Source organism: Coffea arabica, chromosome 8e, assembly GCF_036785885.1.
Source record: "Coffea arabica cultivar ET-39 chromosome 8e, Coffea Arabica ET-39 HiFi, whole genome shotgun sequence".
NCBI lineage: Eukaryota > Viridiplantae > Streptophyta > Magnoliopsida > Gentianales > Rubiaceae > Coffea > Coffea arabica.
Genome location: NC_092324.1, coordinates 50,725,889 through 50,745,820, shown reverse-complemented (window position 1 = coordinate 50,745,820; position 19,932 = coordinate 50,725,889). Strand labels below are relative to the sequence as shown.

General features: G+C 36.7%; 3 protein-coding genes across 4 annotated transcripts; 2 read left to right on the top strand and 1 right to left on the bottom strand.

Moving 5' to 3' along the window:
* The first annotated feature begins 1,000 nt into the window (after positions 1-1,000).
* On the top strand, positions 1,001-3,672 carry LOC113705009 (uncharacterized). Its single transcript, XM_027226870.2, has 5 exons — positions 1,001-1,886; positions 2,061-2,977; positions 3,090-3,161; positions 3,246-3,374; positions 3,469-3,672. The coding sequence occupies exons 1-5, from the start codon at positions 1,001-1,003 to the stop codon at positions 3,670-3,672; spliced, it is 2,208 nt and encodes a 735-aa protein (XP_027082671.1).
* Positions 3,673-6,312: 2,640 nt separating this feature from the next.
* On the top strand, positions 6,313-11,531 carry LOC113704048 (DEAD-box ATP-dependent RNA helicase 8). Of its 2 annotated transcripts, XM_027225679.2 has the most exons (9): positions 6,330-6,872; positions 7,705-7,765; positions 8,068-8,302; positions 8,774-9,012; positions 9,363-9,614; positions 9,694-9,874; positions 10,702-10,790; positions 10,869-10,942; positions 11,042-11,531. In XM_027225679.2, the coding sequence occupies exons 1-9, from the start codon at positions 6,568-6,570 to the stop codon at positions 11,118-11,120; spliced, it is 1,515 nt and encodes a 504-aa protein (XP_027081480.1). In that variant the 5' UTR covers positions 6,330-6,567; the 3' UTR covers positions 11,121-11,531. The 2 variants fall into 2 exon arrangements, with proteins under 2 accessions (XP_071917626.1, XP_027081480.1); XM_072061525.1 differs by lacking the exon at positions 10,702-10,790 and having other exon boundaries at positions 6,313-6,872.
* Positions 11,532-12,214: 683 nt separating this feature from the next.
* LOC113704049 (remorin 1.4-like) lies at positions 12,215-14,739 on the bottom strand. Its single transcript, XM_027225680.2, has 5 exons — positions 14,151-14,739; positions 14,002-14,055; positions 13,791-13,878; positions 13,107-13,188; positions 12,215-12,684 (listed from the first exon to the last, which is right to left on the bottom strand). The coding sequence occupies exons 1-5, from the start codon at positions 14,362-14,364 to the stop codon at positions 12,484-12,486; spliced, it is 639 nt and encodes a 212-aa protein (XP_027081481.1). The 5' UTR covers positions 14,365-14,739; the 3' UTR covers positions 12,215-12,483.
* Between the last annotated feature and the right edge of the window lie 5,193 nt (positions 14,740-19,932).

Genomic DNA, 19,932 nt, shown 5'->3' with positions numbered 1-19,932 from the left:
GGTAGCTGACTGAACGTTAATTTTGGTGAGGAATAGACCTTCTTGAGCCATACTGATCATGAGAAGAGCATTTGAGAGCTCCAGGAGAAACGGGAGAATTCTTTGAAGAAATTGAGTTCTGAAAATTGAGCTGAAATATTGCTGCAAAGGGTGAACTGTTGGTGTTCTGAGAGCATCTGAAGCAAAGCAAGGTTAGATACTACGTAGTATATGGCTGATGAAGGTTACTGACCGTGTGGAAACTGAGCATGTCTTCTTATTTTTCTACATTAGCTCTGCGTTTCTGCTTTTGTTATTGATATGATCACCTGACAATGTTTTCATTATTTCTGGTTATAATAGTTATAAACTAGAATGTGTATTCATGCATATGTGATGGTGCTGTTTATATGCATCATACAAAGTGGTTTGCATGAGGTCTAGGGAGTTACTCTGTCATAGTATTATATGTTTGTATACATTGAAGTTCATAAATGGTGTATCTGATGTTGTAAGATGGTGACTGGTGATGTGCATGACATTGTACTCCATTGTGGAGGGACAAAAGTTCGAATTTCCAATATAAATCCTGAAAAATACACTTTCATTAATCTGCTGAATGATGTTGTCGAGAAGGCATTACATGAACTGCCTGGAAATATTAATCTTCTTATACATATGAGATGTGCAATACCGGGAACAGAAGCTTACATTAATGTGAATGATGATGAAACTGTCCATGATATGTTCAGTGTGTATGAAGGTCAACCAGTCATAAATATAGAGGTGTTCAACATGGACATTATCCCAACTGAACAACCTGTCATGTTGTTGAGAAAGATTGATGGTGAGAGTGAGCACATAGAAATTCAGAACAAACATTCTGCCTTGGCTGCTGATGAGCAGAATGTTCATGTTATTGACTCCCAGGATGAGGGGTATGAGGGTGAATCGAGCTCTGATGAATCATGGAAGCAAGGATTTTGATGATGACAATGAAGATGATATAGGTGATGAGCTAATGGTTCTGTCTGAGAATTCTAGCAGTGATGAAAGTTTTCAAAACTTGGATGATAATGAAACTGGTGATCTAATTGTACCAGATTCTGAATCTGAGCAAGAAATGGACCCTTTAAAAGAAGTGCTAAGAAACAAGATGTGGACTTACAATCCAAGAGAGGACATAGAATTCAAGAAGGGACAGTTATTCACTAATGTTGATGCCTTTAGAGCAGCACTGAAGGATTATGTGATCCAAAAAGGATTTCACATCAAAAGGCTGAAGAATGAGAAAACCAGGTGTACTGCAATCTGTGATGTTGCTGGATGTACATGGAGGATTCATGCGTCCCCTATAGCTAATTCAGTAACATTTATGATTAAGACATACACACATGAACACACATGTGTGATGGATAATAAAAATCGTAAGGCCACCTTTGACTGGATGGCCAAAAAACTGATAGCTGTGAGAACCTATCCTAACTTGTCAAGAAAGGGCATTGAAGCTGAGATGCTAAAATATGGCGTGCATCCTAACAAACAGCAAGTGTATAGAGCCAAACAAAAGGCAAGAGAAGAGATTGAAGGCACACATTCAGAATCATATAGTAAACTGTCCAAATATGTTGTGCTTCTTAGGCAACATAATCCTGGTAATGTTTATAAGATTCATTATGACAGACCAAATCTACTAGTTGAACCAAGGTTCCTGAGACTTTTTATTAGCTTTAAAAGTCAGAAAGATGGATTTTTAGGTAGTTGTAGATCCTTTGTTGGATTTGATGGATGTCATTTGAAAGGTAGTTTTGGTGGAGTATTGCTGGCTGCTGTTGCATTAGATGGTAATAACAGCATATTTTCCATTGCTTTTGCTATTGTTGAGGTAGAAAACAAAGAGACTTGGAGTTAGTTCTTTCATTTCTTTGAAAAATTCTTTGGACCATTCGATAACAACTGTCCCTTAACTGTCATGAGTGATAGACAAAAGGTATTACTAAATACTTTACTTCGCCAAATTTGGACAACCTGCTGTGTAGATATGGTAAAAAAGGCTGACTGATTTTTTGCTTTTGATGTAGGGGTGAACATTGTATATGAACAGCTGCTGCCATCTGCAATTGGAAGATACTGTTGCAGACATATTTCCATGAACTTTAAGTCTCAATTCCCTGGAGTGTTACTGAGCACCTTCTTTTGGCAAGCTGCTAAGAGTTATGATGCAATTGGATTTACACAAGCAATGCAGAGAATCAAGGTCATGAATATAGAAGCATGGAGGTACTTATCCAAGATTCCAGTTTCTACTTGGGCTAGACATGCTTTCTCAACAGATTTGAAATGTGACCATGTCACAAACAATTTCACGGAATCCTTCAATGCTTGGATTGGAGACTTAGGGTGCCAACCAATACTGACACTTGTTGAAGGACTGAGGAAAAACTTTATGAAGAAATTACACAAAAGGTACCAAAAGGCTTGCACATGGACGTCTGCTATCCCAAAAAACATCATAGAAAAGCTCAAGAAAATTGTAATACATTCTAGGAGATGTTCATTGCAGATGGCCAGTGAGGATTTGTTTGAAGTTACTGATGGTGACAGAACGTTTATAGTGAGTTTGAACCAGAAAACTTGTGACTGTGGAGCTTTCCAATTGTCTAGACTCCCATGCAAGCATGCTGCACTTGGAATTGTATACAGAAGACAGAAGTTGGAGACATACTGTGATCCTTGCTTCTCAACAGAAATGTATCTCAAGACATACAGTGGCATGATACATCCAATTCCTCACGAGAAGAGATGGCCTCCATTAATTGATGTCACACCAAAAACTGTCTTTCCACCACCATTGAGAAGAGCTCCAGGTCGTCCAAGAGTTAATAGAAGGAGAGGGCCTGATGAGCCAAGCCAATCTCAAGCAAAAAGGTCAACCACTATGAGATGTGGCAACTGCAAAGCTACTGGACATAATACTATAACATGTCAAAGAACACCTGTGAGACAAAGGAGTACAAGCACCAACACAAACAAGGTTCAGTCTAGTGGTTTAATTGAGAGACTTGAAATTGCTAAGCGAGCTTGTAATTTGTTATTAATTTTCATGTCAGGGGACTCAATTTGTTAGAGGAAAGCCAGGAAGGGGAATTGCAAATACAGGACTTGCAGGATCTGTTCTATGGGTTATAATTCTTTTAGATTCAGAAACAGACTTTTCTTATGTTGCTGTTGTCTGATGAGCTAATGCTTGCTATTGATTTGTGCAGGATCATGCTGATGGCAATGTGCCTATTGTCGTTTCTAGTCAAGGCAGTAACCCAAGTTCATCAACTCAATCACCATTAATGAATGCTGACTTGAATCTGCAAACAGCAACCAATGCTACTAAGAGAAAGGTATTTGTTCCTTAATCCTTTTTCAGAGATAGCTGCACTTTTAATGCTTATTTACATGCCTATATATTAATACATACTTCATCTGCAATTTCAGAGAGGACGACCTTCCAACAAATCTGCTCCATCTGTTGTATATAACCCCAAAAGGAAAACTTCAACAGCAGTACCTCAACCATTTGCAGGAATGCATACTGCTGCACTACATCCCAGTGGAAGTGCCCAAGTACAAACTGATGTCAACATCAATGCTTCAGTTTCTCATGATTCTCACAATGTCAGCAGCAGCTTCACCTTTTAGTAGAATCTATTAAGAGTCTTTTGTTATTTGGATATCAGAGGACATGAATATCTGATCATTACTTGTCGACATGGGAGAAATGGCAATATCTGATGTCTTGGTTATCTAATTTTGGTATCTGAACATTAGTTATCTGATGTTTTGGACAAATTTATCTTTTTGTATCAACCTGGATGCATGAGTGGAAAGATTTGGCTATTGTACACTCAAAGTGCTACTCAACAGAAGACTGAAGTTCCATTTGCACTATTACTTGTACACTGTATTTTTGTATAATCTGTCATATGGTATTCAATAAGCAAAACTGGAAGCACATGATAATGAATCTGGTTCTTTACTATTATGAATCAATACTCATTTGATATCTTTTACAGTCAACATAACAACATAGACAGCTAAAAATACAAGGTTCATTAAAAGCATCAATTTCACTATGGAGTTGAACTTGACAGCATTCAATTTCTGCACTTGATCACCTCTTTGTATGATTGAATGTCCTCCTGCTCTTTGCCTGCTCACTTGACCATCTTCAGACCCTTCGAACCACTGAAACAATATCAACAACAAAATGTAAATAGTTATGAATAACAGGTTCATTATAAGCAGCCATTTCACAATGGAGTTCGACTGCTCTACTTTGGCAAACTGTATCTGATCCTCCTTTTGCATGCTTGAACGTTGATCTGTTCTTTGGTTGCTCACTTCACCTTCTTCAGGTCCTTCGAACCACTGAAAGAATTTGCAATTTGAGCAGCAGAAATATAGCTTGTTCGGATTCCTCCTGCTCTCAGAAATCTTAATACTTGCTTTCCGATGACAATGGCAATATCTATTTCTTATTGAAAATGAAGTTGGTGAATTCCATGATGAATCTACCAGGCTTGAAGAAGCCATGTGCATCTGTTTGTACGTAGTTTAGCTTTGCTACTTGTATGAGCACTTTTGCAGAAACCTCAGCCACAACCCAACAACATTCACTGCTTTCTCTTGCAACTTCAGTTGGCAATTATGTAGAGCTCCAAAGCAACACAACTGTTTCTTATTACCGTTACAAAGAACTGCTTTGAGAGCCGTTGGCATGAACCAGAAGACAATTTCTTGCAATACAGCCTTACCTTTTTCCATCAGTTTCACATACACCCCCTGCAATTTCAAAGGAACTAGATTCCATTGAAATTTTCAACATAAACATCCTCACTAATGACAATCTTGAGGGCAGAGGTGGAATTTCTTTATTTTCTCTCTCCTAAAACACATTTTATATTCATTGTCCACCTCAATTGGGTTGGACCTGAAACTATCTACTTAGTTTTAGGGGAGGTATAAGGGATTTTCGGAACTTCAGGGGAGGTCCTTGAGACTGTTAGAAACCTCCCAGGGGAGGTTTCTGAAATTATCCCTAAAATAAATACAATTAGGCCTAATGACCCCAGGAAAGCTGCCAGTGGTGGCATCAATTGAGAATGCAACATTATGCCCAACGAAGATTGACTTATTTCCCAGGCTTGAAATCTCTTCCCCTCGGCCGTTGGTTAAATCCAATTGGATGACACGAAATTTCTCGGCCCCCATATTCCCCGTCGTCCCTGACATAGATCCCGTCTCGAGCAACTATAAATAATTGATCATCACCTGCTGCGGATGGGGATGATTCTGCCGGTAGATATAATTTACACCTGCTAATGGATGTTCCATCCTTGAATTTGGGATCTATGCTAAAGGGATTTTTTGCGACGGAGGGATGATGATCAGGTGCTGAAACATCCCAAACCCAAACATGACCTCCGAAACCGATCGCGTAGAATTTGCCATTGTGGTAATTTTTTTTTTTCAATTGTCATCTCTACGCCTACTCCTACTCCTACTCTATCTACGGGGGAGGCTCAATTGAGCCTATGGGAACCGATGGGGACAGAACCACCACCCGATCAGACGGGTGCACTACGCACCCGTCTGGATTTGAAGCAGAGCCACAAGAGTGGCATTTTTGGTGGGAGGCAAGGTTTGAACCCTTGCCTCCCACCCCACCAAAGCCTTAAGGGCTTGGTGGTGGCCACCAGCCATTGTGATAATTCACGTCGCTGAATGCACCCCGTCTGGATTCTATTCCTGTCCAAGACTCGTCTCCGGGTCTCCAGTACCCAAGATATTGTCCTCTGCTGTGAACCACCATGACAACGTAGTCTATTATGAAGTGTGCTATTATGAAGAAAATTTATTATTCCTCAATTCGTTTCATATCCACATGCATTAAATTGAATTTTAACAACGTACAATTACGACATGTTTGATGACCAATTGAAGTACTTGAACTAATAAATGGAACTATTACGTTAAGATCATCTAATCTAATCTGTTTGGATTGTGAATTATTAGAGATATTTTTACTGTAGCACTTTTTGTGATGTGATGTATGTGAAATAAAAAGGTAATTGGGAAGGTAAAAAGGTGTATTGGAAATTGTAATGATAATGTAAGCAAATAAATTTGAGAAAATAAAAGCCAATCCAAACAAACCCTGTCAACTAGTAATTGATAAAAGCTACGCTGTGACCGGAGTATAATTCCAATCAAATTTGGAACTGTACCATTGAAAGTCTCGGGGTATTTTGCAACTCACTCGTAATTTCAATTCGCAAACTTGCAACTAATCCCAAATTTATTTAGCGAACAAAACTTAGTACTAGTCACTAACCTCGCTGATTTTCCAAATTAGGCCTTCAATTTTACAACAGTTCTCCAAACACCCCTCTTTTGATCTGCATTATTCTCTCCAAACCCCATCTATTCATCTAAATCAATTCTTCTGATAATCAGCTCCAATTCAAGTAGCGACATTCATAGAGAACACGCTTGTGAAGGCAGGGCCGGATTGTCTGACCTTATAAATTTTAGATGAACTCGCGGGGGAGGTATCCGCCGGGGATCTGGAACGGCCGCGGCGGAGGCGGAGCTGGAGGTTTTGGGACAGTAAACGCTAACCCTAATTTTCAGAATCGAAACCCCACTTACTATCATCATCAGCAGCAACAACAGCAATTTCAGCAAAATTATGGCCAGAGAAATTTACAGAATCAACAACACCACCATCATTTCCAGCAGCAGCAGCAGTGGATGAGACGAAATCCTGGTGGGACTCCATCTGATTCTTCTGTTAATGAAGTTGAAAAAACTGTCCAGCCCGTTACTCCTGATTCTGGGTACCTTACCTTTCGTGCTGTCATTTTAGGAACTTTTTGTGTCCGTTGTTTTGCATTTTCTGAAATAAAGTGCGAGTCTTTTCGCTAATTCCTGTGGTGTTTAGTTTCAGTAATTTTTTTTTTTTGGCTGGCGGACGAAATGTGTAGTTGTGTTATCTTGCTGTCTTGACAGATTTTGCGGCATTTTGAGTTGGGATTTATTTTTAAAATTTGTTGGCACGTATGATCTTATATTAGATGGGGTTGGGTCGTTTTTGGTGTTGGATCGATATATAGGGGCTGTGCAATGTCAAGTGTTAGTGGTAGTTTTTGATAGCACATGTATTTTTATTTTTATGCAAATTCAAAAAAGAAGTGCTTTTTCAGCTAAAAATGGGTAGAGCATACTGGTTTTCTTGTTTATAGACGTGAAGCTTTGATTTCCTGCATGCCGTTTCATTTCAAACATGAATACTGGCGTAGGGTTGCAGCGATATTGAGTCTACTTTGTACCATGAATTATCAAGACCTTACTTTGTGAGCTACCAGTATCGGGTGGCCAAAGTAAAAAACTTTCATATTGTTTTCTTTCGAAGTTCATGTGCGTTGCCTTTCGCATAAAGCATTTTCAGGTTTCCAAAAATCATGGCGTGGTTGTTCTTGTTGTTGAACCTACTAACGTACTTTTTTTCATGTATTGTTACTATCCATGCTTGCATCCCTGTACTTGTGGTTGATTGACTTGCTAAATACTAGGATATGTCCATAGTATCTCAAATCTCTTCGTTTTCTGCATAGTAGCTTCCTTTTATAATTAACTTCTTTTGGACTTGTATTCTTCTTGTCCACATAGCTCTCAGGATTGGAAGGCTCGATTGAAGTTACCACCACCTGACACTCGATATAAAACAGAGGTATGTTAGGATGCGTGCCCATCCCACGAAAAAGTGGTTTACTTGCACTTGCCATTGATTGTAACTTCTTAACCGATGTTGAATTTCAGCTAGCAAATGACCTTCATTTCTGTTTTCTACTATGATCATGGTTGCTATTGCCTCTTAAAATCAATGGGGTTGCATTCTAGTCTTTACTCAAAAAGTATTATTGCAGAAACCTGAATTTTGAAGAAAACAACCACAAGCACTCAATGATAAAGAAAACTAAGAACAAAAAGAAAAATCTTAGTTGCATGACTCATAATTTAGTTGTTGTACAGGATGTTACTGCAACTAAAGGGAATGAGTTTGAGGATTACTTCTTGAAACGTGAATTGCTTATGGGAATATATGAGAAGGGCTTTGAAAGACCTTCTCCCATCCAGGAAGAAAGTATTCCTATTGCTCTTACTGGAAGTGACATTCTTGCTAGAGCCAAAAATGGAACTGGAAAAACTGCCGCATTTTGTATCCCTGCATTAGAGAAAATTGATACGGATTACAATGTGATTCAAGGTACCTCCTCTGCACATTTACCTTTTTAATACTTAAAGTCTTCATACGCTCCAAATGCATCTTTCATAGTATTCCCTTTGTATGAGTTTTAGTAGCATTTAGTTCAATAGTGGGCATTTAGCCCAGTGTTTGGATAAAGTATCAAACTGAATCTTCATGGTAATCTCAAATGCAATTTGTTGAAAACATGGACAGCAATCTATATGACATTGAAGTCCATGTTTAGCCTTTTCTGCATACAGTTATAAGGAGGAAACCTTTTTTAACCTCATGTAGTAATTTGTGAGCACATTTTAGTTATGTGCATAACTCTTTTGTTGGACCTATTATCCTTAAGAAAGTGTATAATAAGCATTAAGTTTGATTTATTAGACTATTTGTTTATTTGACTGTAAAATCTGGTATACTGCACTGCTGGTGGTCTAGCTGTCTCACCCGTAGCTTTTCTGGTATTTTTAAAACTGGATGCAGTTGTGATACTCGTCCCAACCAGAGAATTAGCTCTTCAGACATCACAAGTTTGTAAGGAACTAGGGAAGCACTTGAAAATACAGGTCATGGTTTCCACCGGAGGAACCAATTTAAAGGATGATATTATGCGGTTGTATCAACCTGTACATTTGCTGGTCGGGACTCCTGGGAGAGTACTTGATCTTACCCAAAAAGGTGTTTGCATTTTGAAAGATTGTGCAATGCTTGTCATGGATGAGGTATATTGATGAGTAATTTCATGCTTGTTTTTTGAAATTTCCTGTTCGCAATACTTTATATATGTAAACAGGTATCTATGTGTTTGTCTGTGTTTTTGTATGCACTGCATGTCTTCCTATATCCTAATATAACTTTTTGGATACCCAGAAACTTTTTGTGCCGAGGCATTTGACTACCTAATTGAGTTGTCCAAATGGATTTTGGGCTTTGCTTCTAGAATCCAGCTTTATATGCTTTTTTTATTTTGGTTCTTGAGAGGTTTAGTTTGGGAATTTGTGAAGATTTTTTATTGTTTGATTTTTACTACTGGAGTGATCTGGTGGAATATGAAATGTGCTTAAATTCACAGGCAGATAAACTCTTATCCCCAGAGTTTCAACCTTCATTGGAGCAGCTGATAGCATTTCTTCCTGTGAATCGACAAATTTTGATGTTTTCAGCAACATTTCCGGTGACTGTCAAAGAATTCAAGGATAGATATCTAAAGAAACCCTATGTCGTTAATCTCATGGATGAGCTAACTCTCAAAGGTATTACTCAATATTATGCTTTTGTAGAAGAAAGACAAAAGGTTCACTGCCTCAATACTCTTTTTTCCAAGGTTTGACTGTAACCCACTTGTGTTGCTTCTCCATTTTTTTCTGGTGACAAACTTTACAAGTGCACTCATTTGTTTGCAGCTGCAAATCAACCAATCAATTATCTTTTGCAACTCTGTTAACCGAGTTGAGTTACTAGCCAAAAAAATTACAGAGCTGGGCTACTCTTGCTTCTATATTCATGCTAAGATGCTCCAAGATCATAGGAACAGAGTATTTCATGACTTCCGTAATGGTGCTTGCAGGAATCTTGTATGCACTGGTCAGTAATTGATTTTTTTCACTTCAACTTCCAGCAATTTCTTTATGATGCTGCTACTATTTTGTACCGACTGTAATCCAAGTTGCAATCACTTTTATGCAATTTCACTGCCTAGATCTCTCTGGAGCTTTTGTTACATGTTTGGTAAAAAACTAATTTTCAAGGCAGCTCTGATCTGTTTGCATCACCTGCTTCCTGTAATTCATCTTAATATACTTTCCTGAAGAGCAACCTTTGTCATCAGTTAATATTCTGTCCCCCCATCCCAAAAAAAAAAAAAAAAAAAAAAAAACCCTTCTCATCCTGATGCTGTCTCCATTAACTTCACACGAAGCATTACATCTGACCTTGCACTACTGTAATTTGGAGCTGAAAACTGTAGGATACTCGTCGACAGATCCATGTCTATTTCGGATCACAGATTACTTTTTGAATTTTAATCAATAGTAGGTATGGTTCTAGTTTCAATTCTGTGTTATATTGCTCTGGATGAAGATTTTTTTGTGTAATATGCTTTGCAAGGGGAGGTCATTTTGACAATTGTAAAGAGGAAGAGATGGTCTTTTGTCCTTTAGGGATACTTTTATATAGTTGGGGCACAAAAATTGAATCAAAGTTGTGTTTTTATATGCGGACCAATGCTCTTCAATAGAATAAGTTTCAATGTAACTAGCCATACACTTTAATGAGTCTATCTTCATTTACTTCAAATGCGTGCTTGTTTTAAAATTGTTGGTTGCATTTCCACTTTCTGTGGTCAAGCATGGATGAATGATACAACTTTATGTCAAGGGTTCTGATTTTAGCGGAATTTTTTATTTGGACAGATTTGTTTACCCGGGGAATAGACATTCAAGCTGTCAATGTTGTCATAAATTTTGATTTTCCAAAAACTTCAGAAACATATCTGCACAGGGTATGTATGCAGTTAATATTGAAGAGCTGTACCGTACAGTTTTGTACTACTTGATGATATTGGAAATTCTCTGTTTAGGTGGGGCGTTCTGGAAGATTTGGACATCTTGGGTTGGCCGTGAATTTGATCACCTATGAAGATCGTTTCAACCTGTATGTACTTTTTCTGCCTTTGTGATTTATTTATTCCTTTTATGTGCTGTTTTTCATGATTTCTAAAATTGTTAATAACTCCGTATCTCTCTCTTTTAGGTATAGGATTGAGCAAGAGCTTGGAACTGAGATAAAACAAATTCCACCTCTCATAGACCAAGCAATTTACTGCCGATGACATGCAAAGAAACCTGAATATGGTGAGTGAGAGAAAAGATTAAAGCAATTATTGCAGTGATTAGATACGATATGGAAGAAAGGGAATGCTCAGGCTCAGCTTGGGCTCCATTTTGCTTGTTCTGTATAATTTGTTGTTGGACAAGTTTAATTGCCCCATAAGAGTTTGTGCTGTTTAGGCAGTAACCATGCTTGGAATTCTTTTCAAGGTGAGTTCGTACAATTTAGAATTTTGACTCCCCAAGTGATGGTAAAAAGTGGCTAGCTACCCCTTGTTTCCGGGCAGAATTTGAAGTCTTGCCTGGATCTTGATATTATTAAATCAGACTCCCCAACTGGTTGGTTGGTGCTGTAATTTTTAACTCAGAGCACAACTTATACAGCAAGATGGGATCTCTCCTTTTTTTCGTTTTGCCTGTTGTTTATTCTGCTGGTATCCGATTGGTTCATAACTTTATTTGAACGCCTCCTGTATTGAGTTCGTTTGCCTAAAATTTCCCCTCTCTGTTTTCGCTTGAAATGAAACATAATACCCCTAGAACTGAGTGGTATTTCTAACGATTTCTCTATGCACGGGGAATTCTGGGATACAAAGGAAAGTTTGTAATTGTGTAGCTGTTCAAGAAATTTCATCTCCTTCCTAGCTGTCTTTTTTCCTTCCTTTCACTTTAGTAGAAATTGCAAGTTTGTTTGTCAATTTTTTGTTTTGGGGTTAAGGTTATTCTCCAACCTGACATTTGTAAGTACTATCTATTAAACTTAAAACAGAACAGAACTGATTTAGGACTTACAACTTCGTTCAGCCTCTGCTTGTTCTTGTGGAAGCATTCAAGTATTGATGATTATCTTTAAATTGCCATTGTATAGTACGTGAAAACCAAACCAAAAGGTCGTTTCTGATTCTTGAGAGAATAACCCATTCATCCATGATTCACCAATTCCAGCTATTGCCCATGGGATTATTAATTCGTGATAAAGTCCTACAAACTTAACCATTATTTTTTTTTGTAAGGTGCAATTGAAATTCACAAAATTTTTGAAGCCTCATTCGCCAGTGCGAGAACAAGGAAGCAATACAGGAGAGCAGGCAGCATCTTAGGCTTGGTTTGTTGGAATCAGACCAAATTGATTTTCAGAACTTGATTGGAGCAATCCAAGAAAATTACAGATGTCACACACATACAGCCCTCAAGTTGAGCACACAAACAAGTGAATGAAGGAAAAAGCGAAAGTGAATTATTTACCATTAAACAACAGAATACAAAAAAAAAAAAAAAAAAAAAATAATTACAGAAGGTGCAAACCAATATTTGTACTTCCTTCTTTCAATCCTTGTCATGTTACCTGTAATGGGAGGAAAAGTTTTAGGAACCGAAGCATGCGAATAACTTTTTTGGGACGTTGCCAGTTGAGCGGAATTTGGCTGCCGTTTCCTCAACCTTGAGAATATCCTCTCCTCGTTTTGCTTCAACCATTGCCCTCTTTTCCTCAGATTTCCTGTGAATTTCGGCCATTTTATTTTTCATCCTTTCTGCAGCTTTGGCCTTCTTCTTCTCAAATTCTTCCTGCTCATTCATGCACAACGAACGGTTACACATGTCTAAACAAGAGCTGCCTTGCTCAAGAAAACATTTACAGTTGATATAACATGAATTACGAATCATGTGTCTAAACAAGAGCTACCACATTCCAAGGCCCTCGTCATTGCTTTGCTTAAACAATATAAAAGAAGAAACACGTATCATGGGTTGTTCAGGCTTAGCTTCTCTGAAAGATATAAAAAAGGTACTCCAAATTTTGATATTATGCACTGTTCGTATTCTCTCGTAAAGGTATTTTTTTTTTACTGAAATTAAGCAAAGATATTTAGAGTGCCCAAAATAGTTTAGCTGAAAAGGTAGGAATCAGCTTAATTTGAACAAATTACTAGAGTTAAGGCAGCTAAGTGACTCCCTCCTAAGAAAATTAACAGCAGGAAAGCCTTTACCTCAATCAGCTTTAGTTCCACCTCTACTGATGCTTTTTTTGTGTTCTCCCATGCACCAATGGAAGACAACTTTTTATAAGCCCTGAAGAATTATAATACTGAGGTAAATACAACTAAATACCAAACCATCAAAGAGGAAAACATCAAGTAAAAAAGAACTTTATATTGATTGAGGCAGAAGGCAAACAAATTTAGACATAAGAGTCTCAATTTCGATTCATTGATGCGCACTAAATTATGAATTGGCTAGAAAGTGAATTAGGATGCAACTGCAGTCATGCCAGGTTCATTTTTGTTCAGGACTAAAAGTCCAAATCATCAGCCCAAATGTGGAACCAACTATGATTCAAGAGTAACCCGTACTAATCTGTGTCTGTGTCTTTTTTTTGTTTTTTAACCTGGGGACAACGTCAAAGTTGGAAATTCATTCGCTATGTATTGGTAAAAAGAGAACAGATTGTAGGAAAAGAAATGTATGGGAAACTTTATTTAAAATTGCTGCTTTTGTATCTCTTGTGCTTTCAATTCCTTGTATCTATTGCCTAAATTCTTAGCAGTTGCACAATACAGCATAGTTTTCATCACTTAATTACCTGGTAACAATTACACAGAAAAAATAGCAACAAGCAAAAACACCGAGATGAAGAGAAAACTGAAAAGTGAGGAAGGCCAAAGGAAACATACTTGTTATCTGCTTTAGCTTTTTCACTTTCTTCCCAGGCTTTTATCAAAGCCAGTCTTTTCTCCAATTCTACTCGTGCCAGAGCAGCATCTAGTTGTTGATAACAAGTATTCACAAAAAAAAAAAAAAATAAATAAATAAATAAAAGCCTAGCAAAATCAAGAACCAAGAACAACTAAAACCGGAGGGGGGGATTGTCACCCCACAGTTTACCTCTGTCCTTGGGATCCACCTTGTTCTTTTCATCTTCACGGTGTTCTGCAGGCTCTGTCATAATCAACTCAAGGAATATAAAATTCGGGAATATCCCAAGTAATCAAAATAACAAATAAGCTATAAATACATAGAGAGGGAGGGAATACTTTCTGCAATAAAAATTGGTTTCTCGATTGGAACAAGGGCCTTCTCAGATGAGTCATGCTTTGGGGGTTTTTCTTCAGGGGAGGATTCTTTAGAAGCTGCTGGGGCAGGGGCCAAAGCCTGAGGGGAGGATTCTTTAGAAGCTGCTGGGACCAAAGCCAGAGGAGCTGATGTCTCCTGTTCTGGCTCAACATGTTCAGCTTGTTTTTCTCCCATGTTTCAATCCTTGTTGCACTAGTTAGTAGTAAAGCAAGTACTAGAATTCTAAGTTTCAGAGGGTATTATAGTGGCAAAGATTTCTTCAGAAAAACTCAGACTAAAGTGAAAGAAAGAGATGAGGCAGAAAGGTGGTAGGTAAATATAGTTAGAAGACGACGAAAAAGGTTGATTCATATCCTAAGACAGCTTGATTAGTTTAGGATGCTAGTCATTAAAGTTTGTGATTTCTTTCCAATTCTCTGGTTTGTGCCAAATGTTACCAATTCTTTTCTAGTATTTTCTAAGCGAGTGCTAGTATTAGTTTAAGTATAGTTGCTTCCTGTGACCACCCCAGAAAGCAAATGAAATCGGGTGTCTTGGATCTGGGAAGGTAATCCTTTGTGTGATTTCCACATTTTCCAAAGATGCAGCGGAATTCCTACTTTTTCATTCTGTTTCTTGTTCCTATCATCTTTTTTTTTTTTTTTTTTTTCTCTTTTTTGGTATATAACGTACCTTTGCAACTATTTACAATATTCTTGCACGTTAAACTTGGTGAATATTGGGGAGTTTTCTTCAGGTAGGTAGACTTTTGTGGGTCCAGGCGTTTTAATTAACAGCTTAAATCAATTAAACATTTTGTTAAGTATCATAACCGCAGCTGAGTATCATGCTAATATTAACTTTAATAAAGATTGCTTCTTCTTCATAGACACTGAGAAATAGATTGTCAGTTACATTTGGATCAAACATGCATGGAAATAAAAAAAGGGCAGGGAAGATGAGGATTTTTTTTCTTTTTTTGGGTTGGTCTGTGGATGGGGATTTTTTTTTTTTATGGAGATAAATTCTTAAAAATTGATGTCTTTCAAAGAAAATAGAGAAATGATGAATACGAAAACTGCCCCAGCAATTTTTTTGCTTTTACAGTAATGAGATGTGAAGCTAAAAGAAGCATCTTTGCAAAGGGGGAAATCATTCTTACGTTATTTGGAATAACACTATAATATTTTTATTTTATATGATGTATGTAAGATAAAAGCGTGATTGAAAATATAAAATATTGATTCAAAAATGTTTTTATTGCAAATGATAAGCAAGATATAAATACATACATGTGTCAATAGATAAAGGAATATTATCATTCTGATTTATTATTGTCTACATATGATACTATCCTGCAATAACTTCATTCTGAATCTATTGCTCCGAACTGTTTCTTGATTAAATTCGTAAGTTTTACGTAATCCCACATTATTAACTATGATTGAGATGAGAATACTTTTACAATTATGAAGATGATTGCGGATTTTGGTTGAACCCAAAATATGAATTCATTTTCTCTTTGGTCCTGTAGTACTACTGTTCATGCATGCCAGCAATGATATTCCTCGTTCTTTTTCCTGCCACTTCTTCTTTTCTTTTTCTTTTTTTTTCCCAAAAATCTTTTCCTGTTTTCCTATTCCTTTCTCTTTGGAGTGACCAGTTGTTCTCAAGGACGAGGATGCTTGCAAGTCTTGTTACTTATAAGACCCTCATCCAGTTAGTTCTAGAACAATTAGACCAAAAACATGCAAGAAGGTTTAACTCGAAAATTTACAACTTTCCAAGATTTTCAGCAAGCGAAACCGCCCCCTCCTTGGAAATGAATGCGTTGCTATAGTGGCTATAAAAAAAAACATATACTTACCTTATGTGACTCATTTTAATTCAATGAGAAAATATGTTATCTCTAACTTTACTAGACTTGCACAAACAACTGAGAATTATAGGTAAATAGTAATGCACACGAATCAATTTCTTAGTGCAAGATGAACGTTTCAGATTCATATTTATTCTTTGACAAATAACAGTGATCTGGTAATTGGCTTATTCGTTAACTCTCTTAAACAACAATTTAAGGCCTGGTGGGAAACTCTACTTCCCACCAATTGCCACATTAAATGATTTTTTAAAAAATCCAAAAATCGCTCATCCGTCTGATCCGGTGGTGATTCAGTTCCCACTGATCCCCCTAGACCCAGTTGGATCTCTCCCTTAGATTAGGATATTGTAGTCTATTATAGATAAATTGACCATAAACAAAAAAAAAAAATTATCTCTCTTAAACAAGAAACTTGCTGTTTCATTGGAAAATTGGAGCTGGAAAACACTTTAAGCCTAGTTATAAGTTGCCGTGGATAATTCCTGATCCTGATTCAGCCACAAGGCCCACAACACCACTAACTTCTTCGCAACGTGGAAGCTTGCAACTATTCATGCATAGATTCATTCTTAAAATACAGAATATTTTCCTTGTACATATAGAAATACCAATTTGTGACAAATGAAACTAAAATGAAGAAAAAATCTCTGCAATCAATCCAAGAGTTCGTTCGTTTGTAAACTTGCAAGGATTATATGGAAGGTAAGTAGGTAACTGGTTCTATTCCATATACCAACTATGAAATCCTGTTTGGATGAATGAAGGCATGCAAAAAGAAGCACATGGTTGCACGTGAAGATTTCCCCATAAACCACAGCTTTTTATCCAAGCCATGTTACTCTTGGATGGTTTGCTCTTAATCTTGAGGCTTTTTATATTTGACCATACCGTAAAAGACGCCCTTCTTGATTAATTCCGCCTTTCTTTGTGCTGTGTACTAATTTTTCCTTCTTCGGATTAATTGTCCTTTGACTTTTTTCCTAATCCTTTGGCCGTCCGATCTCTGAACTTTCGGTGGTAGCAGGGGCCTGTTTCCATTGGTTTTGGATCAAATTTGTGCTCTGATAGATCTAATTAATCTTAGTTAGAAAGCATTGCTTAATTAATTAGTCCAACCGACCAAATCAAGAAATCACTGTCACAAGGTAGACTCTCTTCTCATGCTATCACGACTTCCTGCCTTTCTTCTTCTTCTTCTTCTTCTTCTTTTTTAACATATTATTTTTTTTCCAGCCTTCTAATTTAACGTACATGGGACTCCATCAATCAATGTTGCAGTGGGAACATCGTAGCTTGGTTGAATCATGCTTCTGTTTTATCATCATTTTTTCACCTGATATATATAAAAGAATCTGTCTATCAAGTGCTTAATCGGCATTCGTTAGGAAAGAATTCGTGTGTTAGATTTTGGAAAAGTAAAATTAATTTTTTTAAAAAAAAAAAAATCATACAAACATGAGGTAAATAAATCGTAAAAAGAATTTTATGAAGATCAGGTATAGATCTCGACTTTTAGTTTTGGAAACAGATTAAAAGCTAATCCGGGCATCCATGTCCAAGCGGTTTTGATTGTTCCCAAATGGGCTAATCGATGAACGTTTACAAGCGAGTTTGTACTTTGTATTAGATACTAGTACGTGATTTCTCAGGAATAATAAAATGATACCGTTACGTGAGCTTAATTAGTGACAAATTTCTCTGGGACTGTTGTTCCTGACCAACGTTATTCGTCATCAACCATCTCTTCCTTGGAATTCTGATCTAACAAACCTAGCTTCTTACGAAGAAGAGGAATTAATTTGCTAAATTGTGGTGTTATCTTGACTTCGTAAACCGCTACAATGACCGTAATTGACCGATGATGCGCCTTCCTTTGGCACCAACGTGCCGGCTGGGGCTGTGTTTTCTCCATGATTTACAAGTTAAAGCCGTGATTGTTGGTGCATATTATAGAATGATAATTTGTTGGCAAAGACTCTTCTATTACATATTTTCTATTACAATGCATGGATTGGTTGATATAAGTTTTGCAATATTCTGTGTATCTTTCCACTAGATTAATATACACCATATTTGGTGTAAGTCTTGACTTACACTAATCAAATAAAAAAAAAATTAACCAAATATTACAAGAGGAGGAAAATTTGGAAATGCTTCACTAACGTGATTTGTAGTTCCTATGCAAGTAGGCATGTCAATGGGTCGGGTCTTACCTAGATTCAACCCAGACCCAATATATTTAGGTAGGGTTTGGATTTAATTTCTCAAATTCAGACCCTACCCAAACCCAGATCCAGACCCACGAGGGTTTGGGTAAGGTCTGATTTTCTAGAATCCATAACCAAATTCAGACTCATACCCGACCTTACCCAAACCCATATATATTTAATTAAATAATATATATATATGTAAATTTATAAAATAATCTAATATTTTATGGTTATTGGATTGAATACAGTAAGATTTTATGGCATCAGAATTTGCATTTAGTATTGGTGGTTGGGTGATTGATGAGACTCGCGCCAAATTGCTTCTAAATATGGTTGAAATATTAGTGGCTACTAATGATTGGATAGAATCAAAGAAAAAATGAGTAAGTGTTTATATATTTTCTTATTCTATTATTTATTTGTTATCGGTTCTTAGTCAAATGACTTTTACCTCATTCACTATTTTAGTATTGGATTACAAGACATCTACTAACATCGAGATTTAAATAAGAAAAAGAGGTACAAAATTACATTTTTTTAATAAGACTAAATATTTATATACATTATGGTTGTTTTCTTTTTAAAAACTAATTCTAGTTGTCATTATAATTGGTATAAACTTTTTCAAGAAAAGGAGAAAAGGTAAAGACAAACAAATGAAATATTGGATATGGATGCTATTAAATCTTTGAAAATATATAGAAGTAGTCAATAATAATTCTTTCTTTGAGTTCACACTATTGCATTCAACTTGTTAAGTGTTAGTTTTAATAATTGAAAATAAAAATTGGTTGGTATTTATTTTATTTATGAACTCTATATATTTTAAATACATTTTTACTTTAGTATGTTTAGAAAATACCCATGAATGTTCATTGGATACCCAGATCCATGATGATGGGTATGGACATACTTTTTCAGACCCAAAAGGATCTGAATCTGGGTCTGAATCTAACTGAATTAAATGGGTCTAGATCTAAATTAAAGGGATTCAATCCAGATCCTACCCATTGACATGCCTATATGCAACTCCAAGTTTTGTTAGTTAATCCAATAGCAATGGAGAAGATTGGACCATATATGAATAGTAAGCTAGACTAAGAAATACTATATAAGTAAATCGATCTTGTGGTGTGGATCTCTGTTCTTATTATTATCATTGTTTCTTTTTGATAAGTTTCTATTTTTGTAGGGGATAATATATATGCTTTCTATGGTTTCCCCCCTTCTTTTTATTTTTAACTCAAAAATCAAAATAAGAAAAAAAAACCTGAACATACATGGGTAGAATGCAGCTTGTGTAGATGCGGATCATGGGGGTCACAAGTCGTGTTCTGCTCGGTTCGACCGATTCCTATAAATTTTATAGGTTTTAGTATCAGTTCATGTAATTTGGAGTAAACGTGAATTTGTTAATTTATATATAAACAATCAAACTAGCAATTACCACATTAAAACTGTACAAATATATACCAACAAATATAGTACGAACCAATTTGATTCAGACAAAATTCAACCCGACGCACCGAACAACACACCTGTACTGCTCCACACTCTAACACTTGTAACCTCCATGTCGGTGCAGAAACAGTGAAGGGCCAAAACTTTAACGGAAACCAAGTCTCACTCGTACTGCAACTCCACTCGCTTCGTAGTTCGTACGGACAAAAG

Coding starts and splice junctions, on each gene's coding strand:
- LOC113704048 (XM_027225679.2), top strand. CDS start 6,568: ATGAACTCGCGGGGGAGGTATCCGCCGGGGATCTGGAACGGCCGCGGC. Junction 7,766..8,067: donor ACACTCGATATAAAACAGAG/GTATGTTAGGAT, acceptor GTTGTTGTACAG/GATGTTACTGCAACTAAAGG. Junction 10,791..10,868: donor CAGAAACATATCTGCACAGG/GTATGTATGCAG, acceptor TTCTCTGTTTAG/GTGGGGCGTTCTGGAAGATT.
- LOC113705009 (XM_027226870.2), top strand. CDS start 1,001: ATGGTTCTGTCTGAGAATTCTAGCAGTGATGAAAGTTTTCAAAACTTG. Junction 3,162..3,245: donor TTGCAGGATCTGTTCTATGG/GTTATAATTCTT, acceptor TGATTTGTGCAG/GATCATGCTGATGGCAATGT. Junction 3,375..3,468: donor CCAATGCTACTAAGAGAAAG/GTATTTGTTCCT, acceptor CTGCAATTTCAG/AGAGGACGACCTTCCAACAA.
- LOC113704049 (XM_027225680.2), bottom strand. CDS start 14,364: ATGGGAGAAAAACAAGCTGAACATGTTGAGCCAGAACAGGAGACATCA. Junction 13,879..14,001: donor GGTGGATCCCAAGGACAGAG/GTAAACTGTGGG, acceptor ATCAACAACTAG/ATGCTGCTCTGGCACGAGTA. Junction 12,685..13,106: donor TGGAACTAAAGCTGATTGAG/GTAAAGGCTTTC, acceptor ATGAATGAGCAG/GAAGAATTTGAGAAGAAGAA.